At 45.0% G+C, this 25259-nt stretch overlaps 1 protein-coding gene across 1 annotated transcript; it reads left to right on the plus strand.

The window, feature by feature from the left end:
- The first annotated feature begins 1083 nt into the window (after positions 1 to 1083).
- Positions 1084 to 25259, plus strand: C6H10orf53 (chromosome 6 C10orf53 homolog). The gene is made up of 3 exons (XM_044300249.1): positions 1084 to 1260; positions 23916 to 24035; positions 25176 to 25259. The coding sequence occupies exons 1-3, from the start codon at positions 1164 to 1166 to the stop codon at positions 25238 to 25240; spliced, it is 282 nt and encodes a 93-aa protein (XP_044156184.1). The 5' UTR covers positions 1084 to 1163; the 3' UTR covers positions 25241 to 25259.

Genomic DNA, 25259 nt, shown 5'->3' on the forward strand with positions numbered 1-25259 from the left:
ATACAGCCCTCCTGCAAGAAACACACTTTAAATCAGGACATGTTCCCTCTTGCAGGAATAGTTTTTTCCCCGGTGTGGTCCCATAACAGCTGATGCCAAGGCCAGAGGGGTTTTCTATAGCCATTCATAAATCGGTCCCTTGCACTACACTGGACACCAGATCAGATGATTCAGGCCAGTACTTTTTTCTTAAACTGTCCCTTTCTTCTAGGACTCTTGTGATAGCCAATGTCTACTTCCCTAATACGGGGCAGATCTCGTTCGCCTCTTCTGTGAATTAATAATGCCCCCCATTAGTGTCCCTCAGTATAAATAATGCACCCATTAGTCCTCCCCAGTAAGAATAATGCCTCCATTAGTGCCCCCCAGTAAGAATAATGCCTCCATTAGTGCCCCTTCTCTGCTTTGCGAGAAAAATAAATAAAATAAGAACTCACCTCCTCCATTTCCTTGTGCTACAGTGAACACTTAAAAGCTGTACTAATGAGCGGTTAATAATGGAAGCGCTCATTAGTAAGAGTCCGCACAGGAAAATACCGTAGAAATAAATTACCAACAGGCCTACTAAAACACCGGCTTTGCTGTGAGATAACCCTATCTGTACCCACGTAATGATGTCATTGAAAAAAAACGAATCCTGCAAAAAATAAGCCCGTGCCACTTCTATGGGAGCTCTGAAAACAGCGGAGCAGCGACCTCATTATTTTCAGAAGTCCCATAGAAATTAAAGGAGGGCAGGAAGATCATGGGTGGTGCTCTCTCATTCACTTCAGATGCTCTGTCCTAGGGATGGGTGGGGGTCCCACACTTATGGTGACATATCCTTTATTAGGTGTGGGGGCCGCCATGTTGCTGGGTGCCATAGAAAGAGTCGCACATGCGCAGCCGCATTCCAGGCTGGATGAGGTCCAGTTCTGGAGACAGGAGCTGAACCCACACCTAGTGGGTAAGTGTGCCAGACTAACTATTTCACACCACAGTATGATATTACGGCGCCCGCACGTTTGTGAATTGTAGTAACAGGAAAGTGGGCAGAAACGGACTACTGTGCAGACCCTGTGGGCAAACCGCGACTACGGACAGGCGGGTGCACGGACAGCGAGGCGTGTGGTGAGGCGCGGCCATGGTTGCTATGGGAACCGTGTAGCGCAGTGAAAAGTAACATGCCTGACAAAGCGCTGGTGACCGTGCGGTTCGGCCCGTACATGAACGGCTCTGGGATAGTGCAGCACCGCGTGGCCAGGCTGCAGGGGCTGCGAGGTAGGTGGGTCTCTGCGCTCCATACTCTGGGACCTACCTTGTAGGATAAGAGCACGGAGGTGTCCGTAATGCGGCGGGCGGCAGCCCGTGAGAGGAGGCGCAGCTGCTGCTAGGTTCACACTGTACATATTTATGATGCGGTATTTTTACTCTTTAACTAGAGAGGCTGTAAAAGCATTTACTGAGTGTTGTATCTGACCATTAATGGGGTGTGACTGCAGGGACCCCGCCTGTCAGGTGTTTAAAGGGGTTCTCCAGCTTTTTATTACTGATGATCTATCCTCTGGATAGATAATCCCTAGAGATGAGTGAATTTCCGCTTATGAAATTCGTTCACACTTAATTTGGTGGTAAAAGGTGAATTGGATGGATTCCGTTACCACAGACCATGACGCAATTCTATGAATTCTGTCATAATAGAAGTCTATGGGCTGCAAAACGGATCTGTCCTGTTTCCGTTATGCAGGAGAGGACTCTGCATAACGGAATTCTACGAGTCCTCTCCTGCATAACGGAATTCCTACCAGTCCTCTCCTGCATAACGGAATTCCTACCAGTCCTCTCCTGCATAACGGAATTCCTACCAGTCCTCTCCTGCATAACGGAATTCCTACGAGTCCTCTCCTGCATAACGGAATTCCTACGAGTCCTCTCCTGCATAACGGAATTCCTACGAGTCCTCTCCTGCATAACGGAATTCCTACGAGTCCTCTCCTGCATAACGGAATTCCTACGAGTCCTCTCCTGCATAACGGAATTCCTACGAGTCCTCTCCTGCATAACGGAATTCCTACGAGTCCTCTCCTGCATAACGGAATTCCTACGAGTCCTCTCCTGCATAACGGAATTCCTACGAGTCCTCTCCTGCATAACGGAAATGGGACGGATCCGTTTTGCAGCCCATAGACTTCAATTATGACAGAATGAATAACAGAATGCCTCTAAAGGCATTCCGTCATAGAATTGCGTCATGGTCTGTGGTAACGGAATCCATAACTCAATTCACCTTTTACCACCAAATGAAGTGTGAACGAATTTCATAAGCGCAAATTCGCTCATCTCTAATAATCAGCATCTGATCGGCTGTTTGAGAATGCAGTGCGCCGGCAGTAGCGCTGCAGCCTTCTCGCTGTTTTCCGCAGGCCCCGTAATGTCACGATTAGTATCACTAATCCCTGTTTACTTCAATAGGGCTTAGCTGTGCCCAGGCCACTGATACTAGGGGTATCAGCTTGTTTTATATGGATGACTTATCCTCGGGATAGGTCATCAATATCAGAGCGGGCAGACTCCCGACACTCCCGCTGATCAACTATTTGAAGAGACTGCAGCACTCATACGAGCGCTGCCTTCTCTTCACTATTTACCTGCTCGCAAATGCAGCCGTGAGGAGGTGTGATTACATCTGTCGTCCCATTCATTTTAATAAGACGGCTCCTTCCTGTTCAAGGGAATATTCAATCACTTGTTCAGTTGAAGTGAATAGGACAACGATGTTGTAATTACACCTGCTCACCTCTGTGTTTGCGATGGCAGGCAGGTATGAGTGCTGCTTTCTTTTCAGACAACGGATTGGCAGGGGTGCTGGGAGTCCGCACCCCTCCTATCTGATATTGATGACTGTGGGGAATGTGGAGTTATGATCTAATTCCAGCCATTTGCTGTCAGCTAGCAGAGGCAGCAGACTCCACAGGGGGCCTGGCTTCAAAACAGACCACATGTTTGCAGTTAGCACCGCACTCAGCCACCCTGGCAACTCAACCTCTCTCCAATTACATCCACACGTTTGGCTATCCCATGTAGAATGTTTCTGTGGTACATGTGGTCCGCTGCTGGCATCCTCCATTGTATGCATTTTTGCTGGGGATTGCTGTTAGCAACGGACCACATGTGCAGGATTTACTCCCCCGGTTATATATGCACAACAGCATAAGGGGTTTTGAGCATTTCCTAACTTTTAAGACCACGTTATTTTGCTATTTTGTCTGTACATGCACGCCTGGAGGTGTGGCAATTACAGGTTTGAACGTGCCTTGATTTTTATATAATGGTAACATTCTGATGCACCTGTCTGGCCTGCGTCACATGAGTCAGTAGTAGGTGGGACTCACAGCCTCCTCCCATTGTATATATGATTTTACGCTGGAGGTAACCTGGGAGTTGATCACTGTGTGTTGGACTCTATGCCCCTATCAGTGATTGCTCATATAGCATAGATAGATTAGTGTTAGGTCTCATGCCACTTTGAGATACCTTGACGGGGTGTGCGGGCTCCGGTATGTTCTTGATATAAGAATATATTGTCGAAAGTCTCATTTTAATATCGGTGTGAGGGTTTAGCCATATATTGTAGTGCACCATGTTTTTCTTTGTAAATGTTCGCTTTATTTAGCCAATTACATCCACACATTTGGCTCCCCGTGTGGGATGTTTCTGTGGTACATGTGGTCTGCTACCGGCATCCTCCATTGTATGCATTATTGCTGTTAGCAACGGGCCACATGTGCAGGAGTTGCTCCCCCAATTATATATGTGCAACAGCATATGGGGTTTTGAGCATCTTTCTGCCTTTTATGACCATGTTATTTTGTCTTTAAAGGCGTTGTCCGGGTTCAGAGCTGAACACGGCCATTCCTCTATTTTCACCCAGGCAGCCCCCCTTACTTGAGCATCGGAACAGTTCATGCTCTGATGCTCTCCTTTGCCCGGTGACAAACTGGGCTCTCCATGGGGCTGCCAGGAAGCCCGGTGACATCACCGGCAATGATGGGCCCGCTTTAGCGCTGCCCTAGCCTTTAAAACAGCTAGGGCAACTCTAAAGCACGCCCATCAGAGCCAGTAACGTCACCGAACACACTGCCGGGCTGAAGCAGTGTGTTATTGTAAACCAAAGAGCCCGTGCCCTCCGCGATCCAGCGCAGGGCAAGGGAGACGGCTACCTGGGTAAAAATATGGGTATATCCGAGTTCAGCTCTGAACCCGGACAACCCCTTTAATTAAATATATAACTTAATATTGTGCTGTTCTTGTTTCTCGATCACGAATCCCCACGCCCGTGTTTCGGCATAGTTATATTCTACCTAGGGTTGGTTCCGACCCGATATATTCACACTAGCGGACCTGGTTTATATTTAACAAGGAACTGGTAGCAGTCTGAGAAGGCGCTATTTCACTGGGGCTGTGAAAAGGCTCTCTCAGCTTGTCAAGGTTGTGAGCGAGTGTGGAGTCACGCCAGAGGTAGCGTGGACCACCCTTTCTTACTTCTCGTGCCTCCCTGTGCCTGCATGGACAGGAGGTGTAAACTGTACCAAGCTGATCTTATGTACTTCTAGGGAGGGCTTAACGTCACGTCTTGGTAACCAGTGACGAAACCGTGCCAATTGAGCTTTACATAGTTGACGTCAGGCGGGGATGCGAGGTGCAGTATTCGTCACAATGACCTATCCTGAGGACAGGGCCTTTAGGTGAAAAATTACTTGATCCTGAAGAGTTGAAAAACAAGGATATATCAAAGTCTGATCTTCACAACACATTTGTAGAAGTTTATCATAGCATGAACAAGGATATTTTTTGAGGACCTCGGAACAAGAGTTGTTGATGCGTATCTGGCTGAAAAAGGTTACAAAACCAGTTTTGGAGTTTGGACTCCACCAATCCATAGACAGGGTGTAAAAATGGAGGAAATTCATGGCAATTATTACCCTCCCAAGGAGTGCTCGACCAGCAAAGATCATGGCAAGAGCAAGGTGTATAATATTCTGCGAGGTCACAATTGAACCTAGTGTAACCTCTAAGCATTTAAAGGCCTATCTCTCATGAGCTAATGCTAATATTCATGACTCCACCATCAGGACAACACTGAACAACAAATGTGACCATTGCTGCCCGTCTGCAGTTTGGTAAAGATCACCTGGACAGTGATAAATGAAAGGCAGACATTAAAGGGGTTGTGCAGCCTGTTTATATTGATGACCTATCCTCAGGAAAGCTCATCAATATCTGATCGGCAGAGGTCCCAAACCTGGAACTCCTGCTGATTAGTTGTTTGAAGATTAGGCGTCGCTCCATGCGAGAACTGCTTTCTCTTCATTGCACTGCCCGTCGAAAGGTGTAGTGTAATTACAAGTACTCCCGCCATTTACTTGAATGGAGCAAGTACTTGTAATTGCAAAGCGGTGCCACTGCAAGGGAAACAACGGGCAGTGTAATGAAGAATGGTATAATGTACAGCACTGTGCTTGGAAAGCTAGCGAGCGTGGCGGCTCCATGTAACAGCTGATCTGCAGAGGTGCACCGCCGGTGTGATAATGATGACCTATCCTGAGGATAGATCATCATTTTATTTACCTGGATAACCCCTTTAAGCACTCAAGTTCAACTAAGTTGAAATACAAGAGCTCATCTACAAAATAAATGTAAGGTGATGTAAAGGAGCAATTCTTAATTGAAGGGGAGTGGGAACGAAGCAGATAATGATAGATCCAGCGCGGCGGGGCTTCTCAACCGTAAGGGCGAATTCACACATCTGGATCCCAGAGACAATATACCAAATGTGTTTCCTGGCCCAATTGCTGATTTAAAAGGTGTGTGTAGTGGGTGTCACGGCCATGGTCATGGTCGTGACTCCTGTGTCCGCATGCTGTTGCCTGCGGTTTGGGTGTTGTTGTTCAGCCACAGGTGAGGGCCGCTAGTTTGTTGCCTCACTTGTGGTTGCCGCTGGCAACATGTGATTGTACTTGGCAGTATAGCAGCCGGAGCTGGTGCTAGGTAGCTTACTGTCAAGTGCATGCAGTTACACCTGAGTTGTGTGTGTGTGTGTATGTATGCACTCTGAATGTCTGGTGTGCACGAGTTGTTATGTTTGGTGTGCACTCTGACATTTTCCTTTCATCTGTGGCTGCCCGTGGCAACGTTTGGTGTTAGTACATGTGGTGGCAGTGTCTCGGCCTTTTGGCCGGCTCCCAGGACACGTTTGCCACACATGTCGTTGTCAACGGTTACAGCCGCAGGGAGTATTTGTGTGTATTTCCCTTTATGTGGTCTCACTACACTTCCTGGTGTTGGAAGGGTTAAATCCCTTCTGTGTGTGTGAACACTGGGTGTGTCTGTTGGGTGTGACTACTTGGGCCTATAAAGCCTTAGTGTTAATCTCCAGTCTGGGGGGTATTTCAGCCATGGCTAGCTGGAGTAGCCTCCTATCTTATATCACCTGCCAGTGGGGGCCACCCTTGTGGTCATAAGTTTATGTGATGTTTACTTGATGTTTTCCTTTGTTATTCGGTGCAGCTATGGATCTGGGTTCCTGTGTGTGGATGTGTGTGTGCTGAGTTCATTTTGTATTGTGTGGACATCAGCTTGCCAGCACAGGGATCCAGTCAGCAAGGCTGTGGCAGGTGGCTGGAACTAGTGCAGTTCACCTGCCATATCCATAGGACTGTTTGTGTTCCCCTTTTCCCTGCAGCTTGGCCAGTGAGACTCCTGTTCCTCCGTGTCCAGAAGGAACAGATCGTCTTACCCTACTCCTAGTTCAGGGATCGGCGGAGGGTGAGTAGCGATCCGAGGTTCCTGAGCATGGGCCCTCCTACCTTCAAGGTCGGCTCATGCAGCTAGGAGTTAGGGTCGGATTAGGGATGCGTTAGGAGGTGACCTGCTCCCTAATTCTCTCGTCCTGGCCGAGCAGCCATTAACATCTTTTATCATCGCACGGCTAAGGGTTTTCCCCATCCTCAGCCGTGACAGTGGGTTAATATTGATGACCTATTCTCATCAATATAAGATTGTCAGGAGTCTGATTCCCAGGACTCCCGCCGATCAGCTGTTTGAAGGGGTGGTAGCACTCGTGCAAACACTACTTCCTCTTCTCCTTTGTAGTGATGGTGCAGTGTAATTACAAAAGTGCATCCCATTCAAGTAAGCAGGCTGTAATTACACTGCACTACCGCTGCAGAGGGGAGAGTGTGATGTTGGCGAGGCAATTTTGAAGAGGAAGTAGCACTCGAGTGGCCCTAGCCCTTCAAACAGTTGACTGGCACAGGTGCCAAAGATCTGATGTTGACCAATTCTGAGGATAGATCATCAATATTGGGGCTCATACACGACTGTTGTTTTAGTCTGCATCTGATCTGCATTTTATGTTATAAGGGAAAATAATAATGATCGGATCGCCATTCCGATCATCTAGCAACCATGCGTGAAAATGGCACCTCATCCGCACTTGCTTGCGGATGCTTGCGATTTTCACGCAGCACCATTCACTTATATGGGGCCTGCGTTGCGTGAAAATCACCGCTCATGTGCACAGCCCCATAGAAGTGAATGGGTCCGGATTCAGTGTGGGTGCAATGCGTTCACCTCACGCATTGCACCCGGGCGGAAATCTCGTCCGTGTGAAAGAGGCCTTAGGTCATAGTGATGGATCATGTGACAGACCATGTGATGAGCGCAGTGACATCACCACAGGTCCTTTTCCCTCAAAGAAGATGTTATAAGGGAAAATAAGTTCTGTTTAGAAGTTTAGGATTAGGTACCAAACATGCCGGTTTTGCTCACACGCGTACGAAACGCATTAAAATGTTTTGCACTTGCGCAAAAAAATCTGGCATTTTCCCGTGACGCACCCGCATCTTATCCGGCCTAAATCCATGACTCCCCTGTGAAAGAGACCTAAAACATAATTAATTTTTTTCAAAAATGATATTGTTAAAGTGAAATTAATAAAAAAATTAATTAAAAAAAAGTATACATATTAGGTATCGCCGCGTTGTTACAACCTTCTATATAAAAATATCACATAACCTAACCCCCCAGGTGAAAGCTTGCCCCATAAAGTATAATAATGAAGGATCAAAAAATCATATGTACCCAGAAATGGTAACAATACCCTGCACAAGATGATCGGCAGAAAAATAAATATATGGCATTCAGAAAATGTAGACACAAAAACATAATTGTTTTTCAAAAAAATGCTTTATATTATTATGTAAAACTGAAACAAACAAAGAAAGTAGACATATTTGATATCATTGCGTCCATAACAGGCAGATCAGAGGCTGGGGGGCAGGGGGGGAGGCAGATCAGAGGCTGGGGGGCAGGGGGGGAGGCAGATCAGAGGCTGGGGAGGGGAGGCAGATCAGAGGCTGGGGAGGGGAGGCAGATCAGAGGCTGGGGAGGGGAGGCAGATCAGAGGCTGGGGAGGGGAGGCAGATCAGAGGCTGGGGGCAAGCAGATCAGAGGCTGGGGGCAAGCAGATCAGAGGCTGGGGGCAAGCAGATCAGAGGCTGGGGGGAGGCAGATGGAGAGAGAGTGGTTAATGGAGGCTGCAAGCACCACCTTGGCATGTATAAAGTTATTGGTTTAGAGAGGGGTTAATGAAGGCACCTCCAAGGTGCTTTCATTAACCTCTTCAAACCAATAACTTTATACATGCCTAATGCCAAGGTGCTTCCATTAACCCCTCCAAACCCAATGGGCATGTATGAAGTTATTGGTTTGGAGGGGTTAATGGAGGCACCTTGGCATTAGGCATGTATAAAGTTATTAACCCCTTCAAACCAATAACTTTATACATACCTAATTACGTACGTTATTTTAAGTAGCTCTTTCTTATTAGATTACTCGATGAATTGAGAAATATAATCGATAGAATGCTCGATTACAAAAATATTCGTTTACTGCAGCCCTACCCCCTAGTATTTACAGCAGGACTCCCTCTAGGTCTTTTTCCCCCCCCCCTAGAATACATTCATTTTGCTAATAGTCATTCTCTTTCTCAATTTTATCTCCGTAATTTCTAAAAGAAGAAAACCTAGGGAGATTTACAAAGCAAAATGTGCCGTAGTCCTGGCTCAACTTCCAAGCCTTGCATCACATTTGATGTGTTTTGGACGCTTTATCTCGCTCATTTTTAGTATATAACCCTTGTGAATTTTGGTTATTCATTATAAAATGATAAACTGTAACCAGCTGACAGATCTACAGCCTAAATAGGGGGGATTTAGTTATAAAGAGTTAATGTCTGCATAGGATTCTAAAGAAACTGGACCCTGTATGTATTTAATTACAAGACATTCTGTGGTCGGTCTCATGGGGGGTGATATTAATGGTTACTCTAATGCATTGAGTATAAAATAAAATAATTTGTTACATGTAATGTGAGGATACATAGTGGACTTTCATCTGAACCTACACACCACACATGGGATTAGAGGCACGGTATCTTAAATTACAGAATCAATGCTTTATAAACTAAAGTGCTTGTGTCAAAGTGTATGCCACATTGGCTTTTTACTTCTTGGATGCTATGGTTATCACAAGACATGTTGAATATATTAACAGGAGCAGGATTAAATACAAGGCCGACAACAAACAAAACACCTTTTTGGAAATAAAAAAATAAAATAAAACAAGGAACGGTTATACTGTATCTACTAGAATCTGGCTAGCGTGTAAAATTAACACTCCAGGTGGAATCAGGAAGGGAAGACCTGGCTGCCCCTAGTAATCCCTAAATGCCCTACACCTGATCTGGTTGTCCAGCTGGGCAAAGTGACCTCCCTGTCGGGAGTGATCCCCCTGGAGTTTCCCTACTCCCTGCATACAGCAGAGTCCTGGATACAGTCCTATCATTGAAATGTCGAATATGTCCTGATCCAGGAGTGTGTTTGCGTAGCTGATGCTGTGGGCTATGTTCCAATGCTTTTCCACTGCCCTATCAGGGGACTGTGTGATTCCCAGAAACTGCACGCCATGTGGCAGAGTGCAGGGAAAGGTGCACATGGTTACCCCAGGTACAGGTAGCTGAACTGCATAGTTCAGTGGAAACACATCTGGACATGGCTCACAGCATCAGGGATTACTAGGGGCAGTCTGTTCTTTCCTTCCTCATCCAACCTGTATTTGCATATATGCAAATGAGCCTCTAGGAGCAATGGGGGCATTGCTCTGCTTTCTCTGCAACTGCTGCGCCCCCTGTACTTTGACAGGGCCAGGTGAGATTACGTTTTCACTGCCTCATGCACAAGAGCATGGGTGCCCCGTGCTATGTTCCACAATGCACCTGTACTGGCTGAGTGAACGCCATTTGTGGACCCACTCACTTGAATGGGTCCGTGATCTGCAAGATACGTTCTGCACCGGAAGAACCAGTGTTCTATTTTTTTTCCTCACCCACGACAGCACCACGAGAGAGAGGCTCCACCCCATAGACATGAAACCTGAAGTACAAAAAGGCAGAGGCTCTCTTCCCACTTCAGTATGGTTTCCTGTCTCTAGAGGGAAGCCTGTAGTACCGTGGAGCTTCTCCGTTGGGTGCCTTCCTTTACCTGTGATTCCCCTGTGGTGGGCATTCATTGATGCGCTAGGGGTCAACAGAGACGCGGTAGCCGCCTTGAGCGCTCTAGACCGCTTAGGGGAAGCTTGCTTGGTGGCGTTGTTGCGCACCATAGGCAATTCCTTCAGCCCAGGGGAGGAGCAGGCACTTCCAGAAGCCGAAGCAGCGCAACAGGAAGTGGGGACATCAGTGGCGAGGAACGCGCATGGTGCACCGAATGAACAGCGCGATGACCGATTACATACGGGGAACGCGCGTATAGTGCACGCAAACCGGAAGTGATCTGCTGGCAGGTCTAGTGGGAATATAGACCACATGTGAACGTCTCCTGGTGGGTTCCCTGTCAAAACCCGGATTAGGAACGTTGAACCTCCCGACAAGCCGTGATGGAGGAAGAAAGAAAAGATACTCCTGATGATCCTCCTTCCACTCCAGCGCTGGTACCTACTAAAGGGGGGTGAGCGACCACTGGCCATCTTTATTAACATATCCTATGCTAATGGTACATATGTGTGTGTGTGTGTGTGTGTGTGTGTGTATATATATACACACTCACCTAAAGAATCATTTGGAACACCTGTTCTATTTCTCATTAATGCGATTATCTAGTCAACCAATCACATGGCAGTTGCTTCAATGTATGTGGGGTTGTGGTCCTGGTCAAGACAATCTCCTGAACTCCAAACTGAATGTCAGAATGGGAAAGAAAGGTGATTTAAGCAATTTTGAGCATGGCATGGTTGTTGGTGCCAGACGGGCCGGTCTGAGTATTTCACAATCTGCTCAGTTACTGGGATTTTCACGCACAACCATTTCTAGGGTTTACAAAGAATGGTGTGAAAAGGGAAAAACATCCAGTATGCGGCAGTCCTGTGGGCGAAAATGCCTTGTTGATGCTAGAGGTCAGAGGAGAATGGGCCGACTGATTCAAACTGATAGAAGAGCAACATTGACTGAAATAACCACTCGTTACAACCGAGGTATGCAGCAAAGCATTTGTGAAGCCACAACACGCACAACCTTGAGGCGGATGGGCTACAACAGCAGAAGACCCCACCGGGTACCACTCGTATCCATCATGCCTTGTTACCACTGTGCAGGCTGGTGGTGGTGGTGTAATGGTGTGGGGGATGTTTTCTGGGCACACTTTAGGCCCCTTAGTGCCAATTGGCCATACTTTAAATGCCACGGGCTACGTGAGCATTGTTTCTGACCATGTCCATCCCTTCATGACCACCATGTACCCATCCTCTAATGGCTACTTCCAGCAGGATAATGCACCATGTCACAAAGCTCGAATCATTTCAAATTGGTTTCTTGAACATGACAATGAGTTCACTGTACTAAAATGGCCCCCACAGTCACCAGATCTCAACCCAATAGAGCATCTTTGGGATGTGGTGGAACGGGAGCTTCGTGCCCTGGATGTGCATCCCCCAAATCTCCATCAACTGCAAGATGCTATCCTATCAATATGGGCCAACATTTCTAAAGAATGCTATCAGCACCTTGTTGAATCAATGCCACGTAGAATTAAGGCAGTTCTGAAGGCAAAAAGGGGTCCAACACCGTATTAGTATGGTGTTCCTAATAATTCTTTAGGTGAGTGTATATACAGTGTCTTGCAAAAGTATTCACCCCCCTTGACTTTTTTCATATTTTGGTGCTTTACAACCTGGAATTAACATGGATTGTTTGAGGATTTGCATCATTTAATTTACAGAACATGTCCACAACTTTAAAGATGTTTTTTTATTATTATTATTATTATTATTATTATTATTATTATTGTGAAGCAAACAACAAATAGGACAAATTAACAGAAAAAGTCAATGTGCATAACTATTCACCCCCCCTAAAGTCAATACTTTGTATACCTTTTGCGGCAATCACAGCTCCAAGTCGCTTTGGATAAGTCTCTATGAGCTTGCCACATCTAACCACTGGGATTTTTGCCCATTCCTCCTTGCAAAACTGCTACAGCTCCTTCAAAATGGATGGTTTGCGCTTGTGAACAGCAATCTTTTAGTCTGACCACAGATTTTCTATTGGATTGAGATCTGGGCTTTGACTAGGCCATTCCAACACATTAAATGTTTCCCCTTAAACCACTCAAGTGTTGCTTTAGCAGTGTGTACAGGTTTTGCTCAAGAATATCCCTGTATTTAGCACCATCCATCTTTGCCTCAACTCTGACCAGTTTCCCAGTCCCGACTGCTGGAAAACATCCCCACAGCTGCCACCACCATGTCTCACTGAGGGGATGGTGTTCTTTGGGTGATGTGATGTGTTGGGTTTGTGCCACACACATTGTTTTCTTTGATGGCTGAAAAGTTCAATTTTAGTCTCATCAGACCAGAGCACCTTCCTCTATACATTTTGGGAGTCTCCCACATGCCTTTTCACAACCTCACAATGTGCCTTTTTGTTTTTAGCTGAAAGTAATGGTTTTCTTCTGGCAACTCTACCATAAAGCCCAACTCTATGGAGCGTACGGCTTATTTTCATCCTATGTACAGACACTCCAGTGTCTGCTGTGGAACTCTGCAGCTCCTCCAGGGCTACCTTAGGTCTCTGCGAGGTGCTGCCTCTCTGATTAATGCCCTCCTTGCTCGGTCCATGAGTTTTGGTGGGTGGCCATCTCTTGGCAGGTTTGCAGTTGTGCCATGTTCTTTCTATTTGGTTATAATAGATTTGATGGTGCTCCTGGGGATCATCAAAGATTTGGATATTTTTTTAAAACCTAACCCTGACTTGTACTTCTCAACAACATTGTCCCTTACTTGTTTGGAGAGTTCTTTGGTCTTCATGGCAGTGTTTGGTTAGTGATGCCTCTTGCTTAGGTGTTGCAGCCTCTGGGGCTTTTCAAAAATGGTGTGTATATCTAATGACCGATCGTGTGACACTTACTGTAGATTTCACACAGGTGGACATCATTTCACTAATTATGTGACTTCTAAAGGTAATTGCTTGCAGCAGAGCTTTTTATGCGTTTCCTAACAGAGGTGGTGATTACATACGCACATGCCAATTTTCTGTTTTCTATTTCTAAACAATAGTTTTATTTACAGTACAGACCAAAAGTTTGGACACGCCATCTTATTCAAAGAGTTTTCTTTATTTTCATGACTATGAAAATTTGTAGATTCACACTTAAGGCATCAAAACTATGAATTAACACATGTGGAATTATATAGTGTGAAACAACTGAAAATATGTCATATTCTAGGTTCTTAAAAGTAGCCACCTTTTGCTTTGATTACTGCTTTGCACACTCTTGGCATCATTTTCCGCTAACTTGTGAAAAAAAATAAAAAATTGTAGGAACTCGCCATGCCCCTCACGGAATACCTTGGGGTGTCTTCTTTCCAAAATTGGGTCACTTGTGGGGTAGTTATACTGCCCTGGCATTTTAGGGGCCCATATGCGTAGTTTGAAATCAAAATCTGTAAAAAATGCCCTGTGAAATCCGAAAGGTGCTCTTTGGAATGTGAGCCCATTTGCCCACCTAGGCGGCAAAAAAGTGTCACACATGTGGTATCACCGTACTCAGGAGAAGTTGGGGAATGTGTTTTGGGGTGTCATTTTACATATACCCATGCTGGGTGAGCTAAATAACTTGGTCAAGTGCCAACTTTGTATAAAACAAATGGGAAAAGTTGTCTTTTGCCAAGATATTTATCTCACCCAGCATGGGTATATGTAAAATGACACCCCAAAACACATTCCCAACTTCTCCTGAGTACAGCGATACCACATGTGTGACACTTTTTTGCAGCCTAGATGCACAAAGGTGCCCAAATTCCTTTTAGGAGGGCATTTTTAGACATTTGGATCCCAGACTTCTTCTCACGCTTTAGGGCCCCTAAAAAGCCAGGGCAGTATAAATACCCCACTTTGGAAAGAAGACACCCCAAGGTATTTAATGAGGGGCCTGGCGAGTTCATAGAAATTTTATTTTTTGGCATAAGTTATCGGAAATTGATTTTTTATTTTTATTTTTATTTTTCTCACAAAGTCTCACTTTCCGCTAACTTGGGACAAAATTTCAATCTTTCATGGACTCAATATGCCCCTCAGCGAATACCTTGGGGTGTCTTCTTTCCAAAATGGGGTCATTTGTGGGGTGTTTGTACTGCTCTGGCATTTGAGGGTCTCCGCAATCACTACATGTATGGCCAGCATTAGGAGTTTCTGCTATTCTCCTTAGGCCTCATGCACACGACCGTTTTTTTTTTTTAAGGTTCGCAAAAACGGGGTCCGTAGGTCCGTGATCCCTGACCGTTTTTTCGTCCGTGGGTCTTCCTTGTTTTTTAAAAGTTTGCCATTGAAATGATAGGAAAAAAGGACACGGATCACGGACGTGGATGACAATCTTGTGTGCATCAGTGATTTTTCACGGACCCATTGACTTGAATGGGTCCGTGAACCGTTGGCCGTGAAAAAAATAGGACAGGTCCTATTTTTTTCACGGCCAGGAAACATGGATCACGGATGCGGCTGCCAAACGGTGCATTTTCCTATTTTTTCACGGACCCATTGAAAGTCAATGGGTCAGCGAAAAAAAAAAAGGAAAATGGCACAACGGCCACGGATGCACACAACGGTCGTGTGCATGAGGCCTTATATTGAGCATACAGGTAATGAGATTTATTTTTTTCGTTCAGCCTCTGGGCTGAAAGAAAAAAATGAACGGCACAGATTTCTTCATTCGCATCGATCAATGTGGATGAAAAAATCTCTGCCAAAATAAAAAAAGGAGGGCAACGACATAGGAGCTCCGCCCAACATCCATACCCACTTAGCTCGTGGGCAAACCAGATTTCTCCATTCACATCAATTGATGTGGATGAATAAATCATTGCTGGGATTTTTTATTTATTTTTTTATATACAAAGTGTTTGCCAAAGCATATGAACACCGCCACCTCCTCAGCTCATATGCCTCGGCAAACGTATCTTTTACTGCAGAGGAGAAATCTTGTCTTGCAGCGCCGCATACACCGACTTGTGTGTAATCTGACAGCAGCGCAATGCTTCTGTCAGAATGCACATCAGTGCTGCAGCTAGTCGATCGGTTGGTCCACCTGGAAGGTAAAAAAAAACTAAACAAAAAAGAAAAGAAAAAAACAGGCCGCAACGCAATAATTTTATTAACTTTATAATAACCTTTGAACAGAACATATAAACTTTATTTAACTTTTGGAACTGAACGTTAACTTTTTTGCTTGTTTTTTTTTTACCTTTATAGGACAAACCTCTCCTTTCCCATGGGACAATGTGCAAAGCGCAAATCGCCCAAAGATGTGGCGAAGTGCATTATGCACTTTGTCCCAGGTGAAAGGAGAGGTTTGCAGCAGCTCTGTGTGTGAATGGGCCCTAAAAAGCCCTGTGTGCCTGTCCTGGTGAGATGTGATCCCTATTCTAGGTGTACCTGTGTGTGGTACTTCCGGAAACACTCCCCTAAGCATAGGGCAGGGTGGGCAGGGCAGTCAGGACAGAAATAGCGGGTGTCACGCCTTATTCCACTCTTGCTACAGACACAACATCTTTTTCGGGGTGACGGTTGGGTTGAGGTACCGGCAACGACATTGGGGAAATGTCGCTCGTGTAGACGGCTAACTACACTGGTGATGGGGCCACGGAACCTCCTGGATACAGGAGGTTCTCGATGATCTCTTCCTGAAATTTGAGGAAGGATCGTGTTCTCCCAGCCTTACTGTAGAGAACAAAACTATTATACAGAGCCAATTGAATTTAATATACAGACACCTTCTTATACCAGAGTCTGGTGCGTCGGGAAACTAAATACGGAGACAACATCTGGTCATTGAAGTCTACCCCTCCCATGTGAAGGTTATAGTCGTGGACTGAGTGGGGCTTTTCAATGACACGGGTTGCTCGCTCAATTTGGATTGTCGTGTCTGCGTGAATGGAGGAGAGCATGTAAACGTCATGCTTGTCTCTCCATTTCGCCGCGAGCAGTTCTTGGTTACACAAGGCAGCCCTCTCCCCCCTTGCAAGACGGGTGGTAACGAGCCGTTGGGGGAAGCCCGCGCGACTAGTTCGCACGGTGCCACAGCAGCCAATCTGTTCTAGAAACAAATGCCTGAAGAGGGCCACACTTGTGTAGAAATTGTCCACATAAAGATGGTACCCCTTGCCAAATAAGGGTGACACCAAGTCCCAGACTGTCTTCCCACTGCTCCCCAGGTAGTCAGGGCAACCGACCGGCTCCAGGGTCTGATCTTTTCCCTCATAGACACGAAATTTGTGGGTATAGCCTGTGGCCCTTTCACAGAGCTTATACAATTTGACCCCATACCGGGCGCGCTTGCTTGGGATGTATTGTTTGAAGCCAAGGCGCCCAGTAAAATGTATTAGGGACTCGTCTACGCAGATGTTTTGCTCAGGGGTATACAAATCTGCAAATTTCTGGTTGAAGTGGTCTATGAGGGGCCGAATTTTGTGGAGACGGTCAAAAGCTGGGTGGCCTCTCGGACGGGAGGTGGTGTTGTCGCTAAAGTGCAGGAAACGCAGGATTGTTTCAAATCGTGTCCTGGACATAGCAGCAGAGAACATGGGCATGTGATGAATTGGGTTTGTGGACCAATATGACCGCAATTCATGCTTTTTGGTTAGACCCATGTTGAGGAGAAGGCCCAGAAAAATTTTAATTTCGAAAACTTGGAAAGGCTGGGCATAAAAGCTTCCCGGGTTGGCGGATATAAATTGAGTGGCATACCGAATTGTTTTTTTTTGCCACAACTAAGTCCAAGAGCTCCGCAGTCAAGAACAGCTCAAAAAATCCCAGGGCCGAACCGATCTGAGCTGTCTCAACCCGAACTCCAGACTGGGCGGTGAAAGGGGGAACTACAGGTGCGCCTGAAGTTGGGGACTGCCAATCAGGGTTTTCCAGCACCTCAGGAATTCTAGGGGCTCTACGGGCCTGTCTTTGCGGTGGCTGCGACGGGGTAACTACTGCACGTGCCACCGTACCAGCTTCAACTGCCCTTCTGGTGCTCGCCACTTCACCATGTTGTACGGCAGTGCTGGTACTAGGTCCAGGATGGGCTGCGCTGCTGGTGTATGCCTCACTACGTAATCCGACAGCGCCAGCCCCACTCTGCTGCCCTTGAAGCGGATCCTGCGCAGCCTGTGGTCTAGCGACACGGGGCCGGGTACGCCTGGTGCTATCAGGGACCTCAACCTCCTCGTCCGAACTTTGAGTCAGAGAGCCACTGCTTTCTACAGGTTCATATTCTGACCCGCTAGATTCATCAGATGAGGGTCCCCATTCCTCATCTGACTGGGTCAGAAGCCTGTAGTCCTCTTCAGAAGAATACCCCCTGTTTGACATTTGGGCTACTACATTTAGGGGTATTCCCTGAGACTACCGAGGAAAAAGAGCAAGCCTGTCTTACAAATGGGAGGCTAGCGAAGTATCGGAGGCCGCTGCGGTTGATAAAAAATATCAAAACAGTTTGTTTTTTTATCGCCGCAGCGCTTGTGAAGTGATTGTGCAGTCATCAAAAAAAAATATATATTTTTTGTCACTGTGGCGGGCGTGGGTGAACGCACGTGTGGGCGACCGATCAGGCCTGATCGGGCAAACACTGCGTTTTGGGTGGAGGGCGAGCTAAGGTGACACTAATACTATTATAGATCTGACTGTGATCAGTTTTGATCACTTACAGATACTATAAAAGTACAAATGCTGATTAGCGATACGCTAATCAGCGAATCAGTGACTGCGGTGTGGTGGGCTGGGCGCTAAACGATCGCTAAACTACCTAACCAAGGGAGAAAACCTAAAAAGTCACACACATATATATTTGATAATTCTTTATTAGTAGAAAGATACAATAATAATTACATATATGGCGGTTTCAATTAATGGTAAAAAGTGCAGGAGTATAAAGTGACAAGTGCATGGAGCCACCCAACCAATCCAAAAGCTGATATATCAGATAGGTAAGATGGTACATAGGGTAATGGGACAAATATTATCTAAGCTAATGCAATAAATGGTAAAGATCCCAATAATAATTGCACAGAAAGCACAACGTCCCTATTACACCACCAGAGGTCATAAATATATAAGAACATAAAGTCGCACTATGCAGAGCGGTCAGCAAATAATGCTAACACCAGTATGCAGACGCTGATCTGCCTGCAATCAGCAGTTCAAATGCAATGGACGGTGGAAACCTATACTGACCAGAAGGGATAGCGTGATGGCTCCTTGCCCAACGCGCGTTTCGCCTTGCTTCTTCAGGGGGCGTAGCGCGTTCATACAGGCGTTTTCTGTCTCAGATGACGCACGGATGCGTCCAGGAGGAATGAATCGACCGCCTCCCGGACGCATCCATGCGTTACATGGTCCGGAGGCGGTTAAAAAGAAATTAACTAAACCGTACAGTCCTGATTAGTGCATTGGAGCCCGCTGCAGATTGTATGGCCATGCGGCACTCGATCGCAGTGTGGCCATGCTGGAGCAGTGTAATGGTCATGCCGTGTGGTCATACCCTAACAAACATATTCTGCTCCTTCTTTTTTGTGAATTTAGCTTCAAACTTCATCCAAAAACCTAATAAAAATCTGAACGTATACTGCCCTGTCTTAAGGTAGCCAAGTTTTCTGGAAATGTATGGAAAATTACCTTAATTAAAAGCCTTGCTGAGACGCGGTCTGCACAATTTACTTCACAAGTGATACTAAAAATTCTGCAATCATAATTTCACAGTGTGAACTCGCTTTGAAGAGCTAATTAAACGGTGAGGAGTGGACACATGCCAGTGTTAGAGGGATAAAGAGTAATTAGGCAAATTAGAAAGTTGTGTTTATTGTTTTTTCTTTTTACTTTTTTTAAATGTCATTATTATTGATGATTGACAACAGGCGTTTTCTGTCTCACTTTAAGTAAATGTATGCAAGATACTGGGGCTTGTTCATCGCAGATTCTGTAAATAATGCAGATGTAGAAAACTGTATGGACCCCTCATAGTCCGTTGCTGGCACTTCAGTACTTTTTGTTGTTCTGCTCCTCTTACTGTGCAGAAAAACAGAAATGGCTAACACTGGTGTGAATTCAAGCTGTTGTTAGATGCCAACAGGCTGCTCAATTATTTGCTGATTGTTTTTTTATGATACACAGTAGGTGATTCTTAGAAAAATAAAAGGCATAAAGATTCTGGACCCTCGTTCTATGACTTAAAACAGAGCAGATCAGAAAGATCTGGTGTGGATAGCCACATGTAATACTATCCTCTTCATTACAATGCCTAGTGTAATTACAAGTACTTGCTTCGTTTATACGACACACAGTATAAGGCTACATTCACACGTCAGTATTTTTCTATAATCCGAATTTCGGTCCGTTTTTTGCGGATCTGTTGTTCCTGAAAATGTTTCCGTATGTCATCCGTTTTTTGCGGATCCGCAAAAAACGGAAACATGTATACATTTCAATAATCAAATAAAGTTGTTTGGATTTCTTTGAAAAAAAATTGAAAAAATAAAAATAAAAAAAATAAATAAAAATAATTGGTTATGTGTTTCCAGGAACGGAATCCGCAAAAAACGGATGACATACGGAATGACATCCGAATGTCATCCGTTTTTTGCGGATCCATTGACTTTGTATTGTACCAGGATCCGATTTTTCAGGACAAGAATAGGACATGTTTTATATTTAAACGGACATGCGGAACGGAACAACGGAAACGGACAGCACACATTGTGCTGTCCGATTTTTTCCAGGACCCATTGAAAATGAATGGGTCCAGATCTGGTCCTGATCTGTTCCTGAAAAAACGGAACAGATCAGGAAAGAAAAAACGGACGTGTGAATGGACCCTAATAAAGAGGAAGCAGCATCGGGTGTCGGATCCCGTTGATCTGATATTGATGGGCTATCTGATTGGTGGGAGTCTGACACCCGGGACCCCCGCTGATAAGCTGTTTGAAGCCTCATCACAGCATACCCAACACAGTGTACTTTGTATTGGTGGCTGTGCTTGGTATTGGGGCCCAGGCCCATTAACTTGAATGAGACCTTGCTGGACATGTAACCAATGAATGTGACATCATTGGCCTAGGAAGAGGTCACAGTGCTTCTAGGAGTGCCATTGCCTCTTCGAACAGCTGATTGGTGGATGTGACAGGAATTGGACCTAGAGTGATCATATATTGATGATGTATGCCAAGGATAAGTAATCAGTCTTCTACTCCTGGAAAACCCCTTTAACCACCTCCGGACCGCCTAACGCAGATTTGCGTTCCGGAGGTGGCAGCTCTACGCAGAGTCACGCATATATGCGTCATCCCGCGAGAGCCGTGATTTCCTGTAAACACGCGCACACAGGCGCGCGCGTTCACAGGATCGGAAGGTAAGTGAGTGGATCTCCAGCCTGCCAGCGGCGATCGTTCGCTGGCAGGCTGGAGATGTGATTTTTTTTTAACCCCTAACAACAGGTATATTAGACGCTGTTTTGATAATGGCGTCTAATTTTCCTGCTACCTGGTCCTCTGGTGGTCCCTTTTGTTTGGATCGACCACCAGAGGACACAGGTAGCTGTGTAAAGTACCACAAAAAACCACTAAGCTACACTACACCCCCCCCTGTCACTTATTAACCTCTTATGAACCCCTGATCACCCACGATCACCCCCCTGTCATTGATCACCCCCCTGTAAGGCTCCATTCAGACGTCCGTATGATTTTTACGGATACATGGATCGGATCCGCAAAACACATACGGACGTCTGAATGGAGCCTTACAGGGGGGTGATCAATGACATGGGGGTGATCAGGGAATCTATATGGGTGATCACCTCCCTGTCATTGATCACCCCCCTGTAAGGATCCATTCAGACGTCCGTATGTGTTTTGCGGATCCGATCCATGTATCCGTGGATCCGTAAAAATCATACAGACGTCTGAATGGAGCCTTACAGGGGGGTGATCAGGGAGTCTATATGGGTGATCACCCCCCTGTCATTGATCACCCCCCCTGTAAGGCTCCATTCAGACATTTTTTTGGCCCAAGTTAGCGGAAATTGTTTTTTTTTTTTTCTTACAAAGTCTCTCTCACCCAGCATGGGTATATGTAAAATGACACCCCAACATACATTCCCCAACTTCTCCCGAGTACGGCGATACCACGTGTGACACTTTTTTGCTGCCTAGGTGGGCAAAGGGGCACACATTCCAAAGAGCACCTTTAGGATTTCACAGGTCATTTTTTACACATTTTGATTTCAAACTACTTTGCACACATTAGGGCCCCTAGAATGCCAGGGCAGTATAACTACCCCACAAGTGACCCCATTTTGGAAAGAAGACACCCCAAGGTATTCCGTGAGGGGCATGGCGAGTTCCTAGAATTTTTTTTTTTTTTGTCACAAGTTAGCGGAAAATGATTTTATATATTTTTTTTTTTTCTAACAAAGTCTCATATTCCACTAACTTGTGACAAAAAATTAAAAATTCTAGGGACTCGCCATGCCCCTCACGGAATACCTTGGGGTGTCTTCTTTCCAAAATGGGGTCACTTGTGGGGTAGTTATACTGCCCTGGCAATTTAGGGGCCCTAATGTGTGCGAAGTAGTTTGAAATAAAAATCTGTAAAAAAATGGCCGGTGAAATCCTAAAGGTGCTCTTTGGAATGTGTGCCCCTTTGCCCACCTAGGCTGCAGAAAAGTGTCACACATCTGGTATCGCCGTACTCAGGAGAAGTTGGGCAGTGTGTTTTGGGGTGTCATTTTACATATACCCATGCTGGGTGAGATAAATATCTTGGTCAAATGCCAACTTTGTATAAAAAAATGGGAAAAGTTGTCTTTTGCCAAGATATTTCTCTCACCCAGCATGGGTATATGTAAAATGACACCCCAAAACACATTCCCCAACTTCTCCTGAGTACGGCGATACCAGATGTGACACTTTTTTGCAGCCTAGGTGGGCAAAGGGGCACACATTCCAAAGATCACCTTTCGGATTTCACCGGTCATTTTTTACAGATTTTGATTTCAAACTACTTCTCACGCATTTGGGCCCCTAAAATGCCAGGGCAGTATAACTACCCCACAAGTGACCCCATTTTGGAAAGAAGACACCACAAGGTATTTCGTGATGGGCATAGTGAGTTCATGGAAGTTTTTATTTTTTGTCACAAGTTAGTGGAATATGAGACTTTGTAAGAAAAAAAAAGAAAAACAAAATCATCATTTTCCGCTAACTTGTGACAAAAAATAAAAAGTTCTATGAACTCACTATGCCCATCAGTGAATACCTTAGGGTGTCTACTTTCCGAAATGGGGTCATTTGTGGGGGTTTTCTACTGTCTGGCCATTGTAGAACCTCAGGAAACATGACAGGTGCTCAGAAAGTCAGAGCTGCTTCAAAAAGCGGAAATTCACATTTTTGTACCATAGTTTGTAAACGCTATAACTTTTATCCAAACCACTTTTTTTTATCAAAGACATGTAGAACAATAAACTTAGCAAAAAATTTATATATGGATGTCGTTTGTTTTTTTTGCAAAATTTTACAACTGAAAGTGAAAAATTTCATTTTTTTGCCAAAAAATCGTTAAATTTCGATTAATAACAAAAAAAGTAAAAATATCAGCAGCAATGAAATACCACCAAATGAAAGCTCTATTAGTGAGAAGAAAAGGAGGTAAAATTCATTTGGGTGGTAAGTTGCATGACCGAGCAATAAACGGTGAAATTAGTGTAGTGCAGAAGTATAAAAAGTGGTCTGGTCATTAAGGGGGTTTCAGCTAGCGGGGTTGAAGTGGTTAAAGGGGTGGTCCCATCTGAGACATGTATGCATATTGACTGTGTATGCCATAAATGTCTTACAGGTGGAGGCTGTATTTTTAGGATTCCCATCTATTAGGATAATACAGGAACAGATAGTACAGTATATAATTGACCTTTAAAAGGCATAGTTTTCACATCTCTTGGGATACAGATCTTGTTTTCTGATGGTTGGGGCTATTGTCAGGCCACAGGTTATGAACCCCTGAAATGTACAGTATATACGTCCACCACTTTAATTGTATATCTTCCAGTATAGCCTATAAAGAGATTGGGCTGGCACACTATAAGTGACCTTTCAGACCGATGAGGCTGGTGTACTTACCGTACTTTAAAGGTCCATGTCAGAATTGCTGCATATTTCTTTTTGAAAGTTTCCTGTCTAATGATAAATTGAAAATTTAAGTCCATTTGTAAGATGATATATTACAAATGGATGCATTCGTATCACTATGTCGAGAAGGCACTAGTTTTTATTTGTATGTTACATCTATATTGCAGCTGTTCTGGTCTCAGATGGACACAAAGTTGTCTTGGAAGAAATACTAGATCGGGACTCCGTGGAACTAATGGTGAACGGAGAGATTGTATTTCAGTGTAACATCAAGGAACTTGACTTTGGTAAGTGTAGAAGGTTAGTTCCTGAGAAGTAATGTCTTTTTATTAGTTAAATGTTTAAAGTTAAATTTCAGGTACAGACTAATGCACAGAAAACACGCAGTCAATGTATATACTTACAAGCTTATTTTTGTACTCAAGTAGATGTTGTGATATTCCTTAGACCTCTTTATCACAGTCAGTGTTTTGGTCAGTAATTGTGAGCAAAAACCAGGAGTAGAGGCTGCACAGAGATGAGATACCATGGAAAGATCTGCACCTGAACTGTGGCTTAGACTTTCGTTCACAATCGCGGATGAAAATCACTGACTAAACACGGACAGTGTGAATAAGGTCTTCATCTATGCCACATAAAAGTCACAGTGACAGGCTGCTCATAAATAAATATAACAATATGAAAGCAATTAACTTGCATGGCCACGGTATAGGCACCATTTCACCTGTTTTATTTAGAACACTAAACAACTCACCTTGGTACAAAATGCACTCATATAAAAGCAGAGAAATATAGGTGAAACGGTGCCAATATTGTTACAATGTTGCATATGCCTGTCGGTGAGAGGAACTCAGAAAGGATTACAGTAGTTGGCCGGTTTTCTATATTGATTTCCCATCTTCAGGAAAGTCAACAATATCAGATCGGCGTGAGCCCGACTCCCAGCAGCCCCCGCCATCAGGTTCAAGAGAATGCAGCACTCTTTGTCTCCTCGCCATTGACATTGCAGCAGTGAACAGGTATAATTACACTTCAGTGGGAAGGAGTAGACTGAGTGTAAGTGCAAACAGTGGGTCCGCAAAGTACGGGCACCGGCCATGTGAGCTCCTTATCACAGATGCAGACCCATTTACTTAAATGGGTCCGTAATCTGCAAGATATGGAGTGGAAGCCTGCAGAAGCAGTACATAGTACAATACACAGTGAAGAGAATGCAGCGCCCACACAGCGGCGGATCCCCGCCGATCTGATATTGATGACCTATGCTGAGGATAGGAAACTGGCCAACCCCTTTAAGCGAGGCAGCAACAAAATTTATCAGCCATTGGATCCCGGCTGCCTTGCATATTAAAGAACGAGTAATATTCCTAAAAAAATAGAAAAACATTGCTTAATGATTGATCCATAACATTCTTTGTGTGTTGTAGGAGGTGATGGCAAGTTGGATCCACTTTGTGAAGAAGCAAGACATGCAGTGCTAAAGGCCTATTAATAAACATTGTGCATTTTGA

This window comes from Bufo gargarizans, chromosome 6, assembly GCF_014858855.1.
Source record: "Bufo gargarizans isolate SCDJY-AF-19 chromosome 6, ASM1485885v1, whole genome shotgun sequence".
In the NCBI taxonomy this organism is placed as follows: domain Eukaryota; kingdom Metazoa; phylum Chordata; class Amphibia; order Anura; family Bufonidae; genus Bufo; species Bufo gargarizans.

What these genes read in the sequence shown, in the direction of transcription:
- C6H10orf53 (XM_044300249.1), top strand. Translation starts at nt 1,164, where the DNA reads ATGCCTGACAAAGCGCTGGTGACCGTGCGGTTCGGCCCGTACATGAAC. An exon ending in CAGGCTGCAGGGGCTGCGAG is followed by an intron (nt 1,261 to 23,915) that starts GTAGGTGGGTCT and finishes TCTATATTGCAG; the next exon opens with CTGTTCTGGTCTCAGATGGA. An exon ending in CATCAAGGAACTTGACTTTG is followed by an intron (nt 24,036 to 25,175) that starts GTAAGTGTAGAA and finishes TGTGTGTTGTAG; the next exon opens with GAGGTGATGGCAAGTTGGAT.